Source organism: Bidens hawaiensis, unplaced genomic scaffold (genome assembly GCF_021521415.1).
Source record: "Bidens hawaiensis isolate Kalapana, Puna unplaced genomic scaffold, B.hawaiensis_p1.1 tig00053325_1, whole genome shotgun sequence".
Lineage (NCBI taxonomy): Eukaryota > Viridiplantae > Streptophyta > Magnoliopsida > Asterales > Asteraceae > Bidens > Bidens hawaiensis.
This window is the reverse complement of record NW_027506256.1, coordinates 17813-29507: the sequence shown is the minus strand read 5'-3', so window position 1 is coordinate 29507 and position 11695 is coordinate 17813. Positions and strand designations below refer to the sequence as shown.

Here is an 11695-nt window from a genome sequence, read left to right as displayed (position 1 = left end):
GTATCGGTCTAAGGAGGAGATTGTTGGAACTTATGTTTTAGACCGACGCATCGAATTAATTTGTGGGTGAAAAATATATTATTGGGTCTCAACCAAGGGTGGATGGCTTGAAGACCAAGTCATGCTAGACTAGTATAAATAGATATTTTTATTCATTTGTCTAGTATGAGTGAGTGTATTGTGTATTGAGTGAGATCTAGGGTTTTATCCATTAGAGAGAGTCTCCACCTCCAGGATGAGCTCTCCTGGTGGCGGCTGATATTTATTGTGTATGTATGTATGTATGAATGTATGTATGAGTGGTTTTTCTTTATGAGAATCATTCGACTAATGAAATCATACTACCAGTTTCTATCTTTTGTGTTTTGATTACAATTGTTCATCCTATTATTGATTGTTAATCAAATCAGGCTCTCTCCCAATACACCTCATCCGTCCAAACATATTTTAAGAGTGAATACGAGTGAGATTCGATTCTAACCCTAAATCCAAGCTCCACACCGTTAAAACCGACTATTCACGCTTCCAGACCGGGGCTCGGGTTTTCACAGGCACTTTTTTTGGACAATATCCAACAAGAGTTTCCATTGAGTGAATAACGGATCCCGATCCTAAAAACAATAATGCTTTAGAGTAAGCATGAGTAATCAAATGAAATAAAGCACTCCGATAAGACCCCATACCTAAAGCTAACATCATATAACCCAATTGAGACATTGTGGAATAGGCTAAACCCCTCTTAATGTCTTTTTGAGCAAGAGCTAAAGTAGCTCCGAAAAAAACTGTTATTATCCCTATCAAAAAGATAAAATTCATTATATGGGGTATGACTATGAAAAAAGGCATAAGTCGAGCTACAAGAAAAATTTCTACACCTACCATCGTAGCAGCATGTATAAGGGCCCTTTGTTATCAATAACAAAGCTTGGACCATAATAGTCAGCTTGATCTCTTTTCTATATATATGGGCATAGCACCTTGAGTGCGAAGAATGATATGCTTCGATATTCTCAAACATTTCTTTTTAACCAAGATATTATTAAGATGTATAATACGAGACACGAGACAAAACTTGTATTGTGAAGATGTGATTTGTTCCTTTCATAATTTCATACGGATGAAACGATAACGTATTTTAGGTCGTTGGCTATTAAGATGATGAAAATAATTTAATATTATTTTATTAGGGGTAGTGGGGTGTTCTATGTTATCCATTTAACTATTATATACGTTAAATACATTAAATCTAGTACAGGTGTAAGATTGGTGTGCTGCATATATGGAATAGATAACAATTAGCTGATTTGAGATGGTGAAACTCCTTGAAATTGTAACCCATAAAAGACGGGATTTATGGGTCAACTTTCTATTTCATTCATGCAGACGGTACTAAAATAATAAAAAGGATAAACGACTTAAACATGTGAATGTGATCATGGACCATTGGAAACAAAGCGATCATCCTCATCTAGTCCCTCTATTATCCATTCTCTCCTTCACGTAGATCAGCTTCACCAAAATTTTCGCCGCTAAATATGATAACCATGAATTTCGAATCCCTTCATTTTAAATTGATTTGGTGTACTGTGTGATTGGCTTCACAATAATTTAAAAAGAACATTGAAAAGCCGCTAAAATTGCCGCCTAATTTTGTTCGTTTACGACCATGTGTGATCCGACACATTCATCGAAGCCGTTACCAAAACCACTTCTAAATCACCAGTCCACACTCTTGGTGGTATTCTAGGTGTCATTTGTTTTGTAAAATTAAAATTTGAGAGAGATAATGATATTTTGGGAGAAATGTGAATGTTTTAGATTAAGACAATAACGTCAATTTTGATTGGGTACATATAGAAAAAAGTATTATAATTATTTATTAACTTTAAAAAAAAAAAGATTTCACCAACCGGGAACAAAAATGTTAGGTATCGAGTGTTTAGTGTTGGGATGACCAAATGCGAAGTAAAGAAAACATTAGAAGACATGCTGGTGGTCCATTACCCATTAATATCAACATATACCTATTGACATTGACATGACTAATTACGTGTAAACCTATACATTCACATACATAAAGTGACTTAACATGAAATATGGGCTAAAATTAGTCTCTTATGATCCACCTAACTTATGCTAAGTGTTGCAAACTTGCAATATGAAAACAAATAGATGTCCAACAAATAAAATAAACACACACAATTTAAAGAAATCATGCCATTTATAACTCAAAATTTTAACTTTTCACGTAATTCCGTTACTATAAAATAAAATAAAAATTAATTAATGCTTACTGTATCATAACAATAATGATGAATTATTTTTCATAATACCATTAGGGTTGTTCACGAATCGAACCGAACGCGGTCATGCTCATACTTGGTTTGGTTTGAAAGCGAGCCGAACCGAGCGGCTTGAATTTAAAGAAACGAGCGATATCTTTATGCTTGAACTTGGTTTGGTTTTGAAACCGAGCGGCTTGGTTCGGTTTGGTTTTGCTTGATTTCGTACAAAGTATCCAATTGTAAATTTTTAAACTTCAAATATAATTAATTCAAGACTTTCAACTCTAAATTTTCTAAACTTTCACCTTTAGAATGTATAAAACTCAAAGTTAACAACAAAACATATATAAAACGAGCGGCTATGGTTAAATATAAACTTTGAATTCAACACAAAAGAGGGAAGTTTTAAAAACTTAAAAAAAATAGTATATTTTATATATATACATAAAGTTTATATATAAAACTAACAAATAAAAAATAATTCGAGCAAAACGAACCGAACCAAACCGAGCGAGGCTTTGCTCGTGTTTGGATTGCTTTTAAACCGAACCGAGCCGAACGGCTCACTTCCAAACCGAGCCGAAATCGAACGAGCATTTTTCAAGCAATTTTCGAGCAAACGGCGAACGAGCGGCGAGCAGTTTGGAAAGCCCTAAATACCATCTTATAGAAGAAATTGAAAAACAAAATGCCCACTGAAAAACCAATAATGAATCTGGACATATATTATAGGTACAATCCAAAAAAGGGAAAATAATGGTAATTACCAATTGGCAAAAGAACCATCTATAAATGAATGCCACTTGCAAAGTTGTTACGACACTCTATATTCAACCAACTCATAACAACCCAAAACTCACCATCTTAGCAACAAAATGGCCGACAAGAGTAAGATTTTGATCATCGGAGGCACCGGTTACATCGGTAAATTCATCGTCGAGGCTAGCGCGAAGGCCGGTCACCCTACGTACCTCCTAGTCAGGGAATCCACGCTCTCTGATGCTTCCAAGTCCGATTTGATCGACTCCTTTAAGCAATCTGGCGTTATTCTAGTCACTGTTAGTACTACTTTTTATGTATTAGTTTTTATATTAAGTAAACATATACTTTACATCAAAATACAAGGCAAACGACAACAAGCTGCACGCACTGCTAGCCACTTTTTGATTACAAAACCTTGTTATGTAGAAATGTTTTTTATTTCAATTTTTATGTGTGTGTGTTTTGGTTAGGGTGATTTGTATGATCATGAGAGTCTCGTAAAGGCGATAAAGCAGGTAGATGTTGTGATCTCGACCGTAGGCCATGTACAACTTGGCGATCAAGGTAAAATCATTGCGGCTATCAAAGAAGCTGGTAACGTCAAGGTATGGTTAATTGGTTTACGAATCAAAGTTAGGTTTAATTGTTCGCCAGGAATTCACCTTTGTTAAGTTCGATTATCGAATTTTGGGGTAGGAGTTTGTTCATCTGGGATCACAATTGGTCGGGTTTTTGGAAGGATTTAAGCATTCTCAAACCCATACTAGGTTGGTTGTAAAGCCCATCCTAGACCCATTGGGATTTTGGAGGGCATCGGGTATACCTGCTATTTTATTAAAAACACCTGTTGGACACACCCTACCGGAATCCCGTCGGATATCAATCGGCTGTTTACAAATTGTAACTTGTCAATTATATCGGACAAGTAACTAAAATGTTGTAAATTACAACAATACTACCCAAAAATTAGAAAGAGAAGAAAAACAATTCCATCAAAAAATAAATTATAATTTTTAAGGTATACTATTTGGGTGATCAGACATATTACAAATCCAAACCGGTGAAAACTTTCAAATGTGATCCCAAACCCGTTCATTACCCTAATGGGACATATATTACCGTCCTAAATGTGTTGAGATTTATTGCCATTCCAGTGTTCATCCAATTCATCATAGCAACCACTTATCTTCTGTTATGTATTCTTATATTTACAGAAATTCTATCCATCGGAGTTCGGAAACGATGTGGATCGTACTAACGCCGTGGAGCCGGCAAAAACAGCTTTCGCAATCAAGGCTCAGATTCGCAGAGCCATTGAAGCTGAAAATATCCCTCACACCTACGTTTCCTCAAACTGTTTTGCCGGTTATTTCCTTCCAACACTGGCACAAGCAAATGTCACGGCTCCACCGAGGGACAAGGTAGTGATCTTAGGCGATGGAAACGTGAAAGGTATGAACAAAAGTTATACTTTCAAACTATAATTCTGCAATTTCTAATAATCTATAGCTATATGTCACAGTTGTTTTCAATGATGAACATGATATTGGAACTTACACCATCAAAACTGTGGATGATCCAAGAACTCTGAACAAGATTGTGTACATTAAGCCTCCTAGTAACATTTACTCGTTTAACGAATTGGTGGCATTGTGGGAGAAAAAGATTGGGAAAACATTGGAGAAGGTTTATCTTTCTGAAGAGGAAGTTGTGAAGACCATACAAGGTAATAATAAAATTTGTTACCTTATCGGTTATTATCATACCCACTTGTTTATTAATTTGCAAGTGTTAGTTTTAACAATTTGTTTGTTTGTTGTGTTGTAGAATCTCCGGTACCACTGAATGTGGTGTTGTCAATCTCTCATTCGATCTTTGTGAAGGGAGACCAAACTTACTTTGAGATCGAGCCATCATTCGGGGTGGAAGCATCCGAGCTTTATCCTGACGTGAAATACACTACAGTCGATGAGTATCTTAACCGTTTCGTGTAACCATGGTGGCGCAATGAAGCGAGTATAAGTAACAACTATGTATGAGTGTGTTTTTTTTGTGGATGGTTTCTACTTGCTACAACTTTTTATTGGTGTTGCTAAATTTTAAAATTTTCAAGAATAAATTTTAAACAAAGAGTTGTGTTTGTGAATGTCTATGCTATCACTATTACCACCATTATAACCACCATCGATAATGGTAACATCCATGTGTCCATGTCCCTACATTCCATACCCTTTTCAGTATCGTAGCTATTAAAGGAAATATCCTTTTCACTTGAAAGACTTTAATTATTATAGTTTTTCATATTTATTCTTAAAACTGTTAATAGGTAGTTATACTATATGAAAGTATGACATTTTTTTTAAAAGTATTAGTTTGTAACTTTGAGATCTAAAACTGTTAATTATGTACCTTGCAAGTTGCAACTTCTTTGTTTGAAAACGTTTTCGTAAACGTGTGCAAACAAATTTTTAGAATATAATTTAATGTCCATTTAGTTATATCTTGAGACGAGATTAATTGTGTAACCCTATATAATCAAGAACATTCATTAATTTGGTCTAGTGGTAAAGATGTGTGGCTTAGGCTAAGGGATACACACTCAATAAAATCATTTTCTTTATTCGTCACGTCTGCGTCGTCACGTCAACCTCCATCCATCATTCAATCTCACCCTTAAACCAAGGGTATACACCCTTCTCATTTTCCACAATTCTCCATTTTTTATTTTATTTTATTTTTATATTATAATACATATAGGCAACCTTTCACCTCTCACTTTCTCTCTCATGAGACACTAGTATATTTAATATTGGACTGAATGCTACCTTCAATTTCATTCATTGCTTTGTCATTACCACATTCGTTGCTTGAGTCTGATTTAACCATTGAATCTTTCATTTCAATGCAACAAATGAATACTTTACCCTTTCCATCTACCCGCTATTGAATCCCAGATCCGTTTCAATTGAAGCCTACTTTAGGACCTCATCTTCAATTCCCAAATCAAATCTACGGATTCTAGGATTTGCCTCCATTAGTTCAGTTTCTTATATAAAATGTTTTCCTTCGATGTATAAACGCATTGACCAAATTTCTATTGTATCCCGCTGCAAAGTGCGGGCGTTGTATGAGTCTGATTTAACCATTGAATCTTTTATTTGAATGCAACAGATGAATACTTTACCCTTTCCATCTACCCGTTATTGAATCCCAGACCCGTTTCAATTGAAGCCTACTTTAATACCTCATCTTCAATTCCCAAATCATATTAGTTATGTTTCTTATATAAAATGTTTTCCTTCGATGTATAAACGCATTGACCGAATTTTATTGTATTCCGCTGCAACGCGCGGACACTTCCACTAGTTTAATGCAATTTATATATAATATTCAAACATTAATAATTAAATTTAAACCTAAAACACTGGAAATAAAATTCTTAAATAAATTAAAACTAAAATAAGTAGCTTGTCTTCATTGTCGGAAAAAGGCGGAAACGACCATATATGTTCGACCAAGTCCGAACATAACGTGTCACGCATATCGTCATTTTCCATTGCCAATCGGTTATATTCTCTTTGTGTTTCGTCAACTGGTTGAGATTAGACGTTGTCTTCATCCTCGTTGTACTCGCAAATCGCATGTCCCTCATCTTCAATAATCTATGCAAAATACATAATACATACATGATCCGTCTAATTTTATTTGGCACCCATGCTCATGTCGGGTTGGCCACTTCGTGCCACTTTCTTTTTATGACACCAAGACATCTTTCAGTATCTTTTCATGTCGCCTCTTAAGCTCCCTTAAATTTCTTTCAGTTGCCATCTTGTGGGCACGTGAAGGATTTCACAACGACGGATATATCCCGTCATCAAGATAGTAGTCGTTCTTGTATTCGATTCCTGAAACATGAAAACTTAACTTCAGCATTGTACATTCTAATATATTAATGTAAACACCCGACTAATGGAGTACCGCTAAATCATTATTTTTACCGGCAACACCAAAGAAGGCATGTCAAATTTATAAATCTTGTGAAGCAACTGCTTGTAAGGATATAATCGGGTGTGCATGATCACCCTGCATATATTTGGGCAGTTTGCCCACTCCCAGTGCATACGTTCAATACTATCAAACATCCTGGAAATCCATGTTTTGTTTCATGTCATTCTTATAATTTTTTAGCATCGCTAAAAGTAGGGCTACGCAAGTATTTCTTGCTATATAACTTAAAAATATTTTGGCAAACTTATAAACACTATCACGTACCACTCATTCGTATCGTCTAAAACATCGTGAATAGGGGTGTCAATTCCTAACACGACCAGAAACCCGACATGAAAAATATAGGTTTTGGGTCGGCTGACACGGTCTATTTTCTTAAACAAGTTAAACCGAACCCGACACGTCTAAAAAATAGGTCAACCCGAATCCGATTCGTTAAAAAGTGTGTTGACTTGTTAACCCGTTCAACAATTTCAAAGAAGTTAAAATTTTGATTTTAAAGATAAAAAATTTAAAATTTAAAGTTAAATACTTAGATTTCTAATTTTTCATATATCAATTAAAATATAAAAATAAACCTAATTTCTGTTTACACTAATTTTATCTACCTTTTACCTTCAACATTTTCATTTTAATAGTTTTAATTGTCTATTCTCTGGTTAATTTATTTGTTTGTTCTTATCTTGAGCTAAATATGTGAACCTAAATTAGTTAATTGAAATGAGAGATAAATACACAAAAACAATTAAATTTATCAAAATCATTAACAAGTTTTATATGAGTAAGAGTAATTAGTTGTTTAATTTATTAATATGCCAATAGATGTTACTCATATTTGTATATGAATGTAAAATGGGTTGACTCGATACACAATCTGAACACGACACGAATTTAAATGGGTCGACACGACACGGATAAAAATATGGGTTTGGTTAGGGTTGAAGAATCTCAACCCGCTAACCCGCCAACCCGAAATCCATCAACCCGTCATCCCACCAACCCCATACGATTGACACCTCCAATCATGAACCATGTTGCATGCCATATGCCGGATCACTACAGTGGACTTTCGTAGTAGAGTAAAACCTCTTCTCCCTCTCGCATCCGGACGAAACTCAAATCATGGATTCATTCTCACTATTTCGTCGATTATTCTTAGAAATAGATGTTTACTCATTCCGAAACATCTCCTAAATCTTCGCATGTGAAAGTTGTGTTTTTGGCAAAGTAGTCGGCTACCAAAGGTCGTGTGCACCTTTACGATCTCGATATAACCGAGCTTTTCTTGTGAGCATAGGCAATATTTGGTCATCACCAAATAAAACATGTTCGATCATAAAATCCATTGCAAGAAGAAAATTTTGTATCGTCAGAAGAAGAATAATCATTCATATTGTATTATTAATTATATTTTTTTGGTTAAAATAGGTCTATATAAAATCGAATTCCCATTGACTCGTCACCAATAAAAAAAATAGGACGCGCAATACGAGCGGGAAAATTAGTAGTTCTAACACATTTTAAAAGCTGATCAATTTTGATTATATAAATGCATTAAGCGGTTATAATTATCATTATAAAAATGTCCATGAATGGGGGGTTTAACGTATTGATGCTTTTGGTCTTAATTTCTTTATTGTGAGGAGGAGTAAATCATCACTACCAACTCGTATTTATATTAATCACCATTCCTACGTCCGATTAAAGAGAAAGCATGCAAACAGTTTGAATATTCTCTGCCACATATACCTCCTGTTGCTACAACAATTATAAGACCAATGATAGTGAATGGACTGGTTAGGCTAACAGGCTTCAAGGGTTCCGGTTAACCTAACGCAGGTCGTGGTGTCCCTCTACGTTTGCAAAACGCAGAGAGAGGTTCACTAGTTTGTTGTTAGTTGTTATAGTTTACTGGAGATCCAAGAACGAGATGTTTGAGATCGGTTTTTGGATGAAGTTCTTGGTGAAGCTATGATGTTTGTGAAGTAAGAAGGAAATAAGCAAAGTGCATATTTCTCAAGGAAGAAGATAAGATCAGGGAGTGTTTGTTCTGCCCAGATCTTGGTGTCTTCTTGTTTATGGCTGAGTCATCTTTTTATAGAGGGAAAACCCAAGCCTTTAGTCCAGTAACTAAACTAGTTAGCCTCCAGTTTGATAGAGAGTTGACCTTTATGGGCGGGAACCTTTTGACCGTTGGTCCATGATTAAAATAATAATACTTTATCTGAGCCTGTTCCTTGTTCAGAGGGAACAGTGATGTGAATAGTGATTTGACGTTATACTGTTGCACGTGGGTACTGTTCGTGTACTTGTTTACATATATTGGGCGAGAAACGAAGCTTTTAACCTTTTTAGCATTAATGTGCGAAAGCCATTTTATAAATTCCTTGGGCTACCCCTGTCATCAGCCCCCCAAGTCAGAGGTGTTTGAGAAGTAAGCTCAAGGGCTTCTGACTTTTATAAACATTTTGTTATTGCTTCGAGGCTTCGAGGCTTTGAACAGTTTTGGTTATTTTTTGAATTTCTGAGAAGACAGTTGATTTGATAGTAACTGCATGTTGCGGTTCTCAATAACTGCTCTTCAATAATGAATATAACTGTTCACTTTCTTTCATTTTTCTTTTTAAAGTTCCACAATATTCTCCAAACATATTCAAGTTTCTTTCAATCCTTCATCAGGTTAGTTCCAATCCTTCCTCTTGCTTTCAAAATTATTGGTGCTAAGAAAGATCTATCGGTTAGTTTTTCCCGATTAACCCAAGAAGAGGTTGAATCGTTTTGTGTTGAATGGGGTATAGGTTTAAAGTATAAACCGATTGCTCCGCCGGCCGACGCGTCAATCGATCGTTGTCCGGCGGGTTTCGTTGCCTTTTATTGTCGACATTTTGAATTTTCGAACCTTCGCCATCCGTTTTCGGTTTTTGTTTTGAATGTATTGGAGTATTATCGTGTGTCATTTGGTCAGATTCACCCCTTAGGGCTTGCTAGGGTTTTACATTTTGAGGTATTATATAGAGCCTTAGGGTATGATTTGACGCTGCTGAGTTTTCGCTGTTTCTTTCGCTTAGCGAAAAATGGCGATTGGTATACTTTCGAACATACCCAGATCGATACGGGTTTAATTTCTTCGACGGTTACAACCCTTGGTTCTTGGAGGGACCGTTTTCTCTTTGTTTCCAACTCCATCCTTCCTTTTAAATCCGTTTGGAGACAACCCAAGGCTGTTTTAAACGAACCGGAGCCTTTTTGAAGTCGATTAGGAAGTGTCCATCGCTTCTTCGTCCTCTTCCCGAACATCTTATTGTGTTATTAGGAATTAGCAAATTATGAGATAAGCCTAATCGGGATCCCGTGCTTATGAGGGATAATAAGGGTATGCGTTTGTTTATCCCGTTTTTGCTTTATTTGCTGATATGCTTGTTAATGGATTTCCCTTGTGTTTGTAGTTATGTCGGCTTTGGAATTCTTGAAAAGTGATGATACCTCAGATGTTGGGTTTACGGATGTTATGGCTGTTGTTGGGGAGGATGCGGTGGTTCGAGGTAAAGAGGGTCGGTTTGAATATTCTGGGTATGTGGGAGTTCCGAACATTAAAGGGTTCACCAAGGTTGCTGGTCCTAAGGCTTCCACTCGTCGTTCCACACGGCGTTTGTTGAAGCCTTCTGTCCCGTCATCCTCTTATGACCGGTTGAGGTTAGTGATGATATTCAGGCTACCGAATATCAAGGTCCAAGTGTGGAAGGGAAAAAGAGCAGGGTTTGGTTGTTTCCAAGAAGAAGAAATCGACTGGTAAGAAGGTTGCGCTGGCGACGGTTCAAGGGTTGGATGGGAATGAGGTTTATGTTCCTGATTGGAATGTTAAGGTTGGGGATAGCTTCAAAGATCCCGAGGTTTGTGCTGATGTGTTAGCCAATTTTGCTCCTCCTGGGATTCATGAGACCATTTCCGGTACGGAAGGTGATTCGATGCTTTCAAGGTTAATTCTTAGCTCTTGCAACCTTTTTGCCCTTTTAGATGAGGGCGTTACTCGTTTCCGGAAGGGGATGCAAGAGTATGAGGATTTCTCCAAGAAGAAGGAGAAGATGAAAGTTTCTATGACGACAATGAAGAAAGAGATTGACGGCTTTTCGAAGAAGGAGGAGGGTTATGTGAAGAAGATTGATGAGTTGTCCCGTGGCCATGAGGTTGAGGTAGCAGGGTTGAAGAAAGCAATGGAAGCTGACAGAGCTAAGTTGGATGCTGACAGGGAGGCCTTTGAGGTGCAGAGAAAAGCCTTTGAGATGGAGAAAGAAGGCTTGAAGGATTCGGTCACCTAGACTACTACGACAATCGGTGGCTAATTGAGCACGGGTTTCATCAGGTTGTGACTTACTTGCTTCATTCCACTGAATTTAACTCGGTGTTGGGCGATGTTTACACGAAGCTACTGGGCATGGGAAACATTTGGGCTTTGTTGCTGGCTTCAAACATCACGAAGCTGGTCAACCTATGGAGCAATCGCCCATGTTCAACAGTGAAGCTTTCAAACTCTTCTCAGATTCAGTTCGTGCAATGGAAAGGCTCACTTACCCTTATGTGGGTGAAATTTCGTCTTGCTTTGGTAAGCCTCTTTCCGTTTTGCAGGGCTTGAAACCAGCCGG

General features: G+C 36.8%; 1 protein-coding gene across 1 annotated transcript; it reads left to right on the top strand.

Annotated features, from left to right (window-relative positions):
• Positions 1-3102: 3102 nt before the first annotated feature.
• On the top strand, positions 3103-5173 carry LOC143617266 (eugenol synthase 1-like). The gene is made up of 5 exons (XM_077089881.1): positions 3103-3343; positions 3518-3652; positions 4262-4499; positions 4570-4773; positions 4875-5173. Exons 1-5 carry the CDS (start codon positions 3161-3163, stop codon positions 5039-5041), a joined length of 927 nt encoding a protein of 308 aa, XP_076945996.1. The 5' UTR covers positions 3103-3160; the 3' UTR covers positions 5042-5173.
• The last annotated feature ends 6522 nt before the right edge of the window (positions 5174-11695 follow it).

Coding starts and splice junctions, on each gene's coding strand:
- LOC143617266 (XM_077089881.1), top strand. CDS start 3,161: ATGGCCGACAAGAGTAAGATTTTGATCATCGGAGGCACCGGTTACATC. Junction 3,344..3,517: donor CTGGCGTTATTCTAGTCACT/GTTAGTACTACT, acceptor TGTTTTGGTTAG/GGTGATTTGTATGATCATGA. Junction 4,500..4,569: donor AGGCGATGGAAACGTGAAAG/GTATGAACAAAA, acceptor TATATGTCACAG/TTGTTTTCAATGATGAACAT.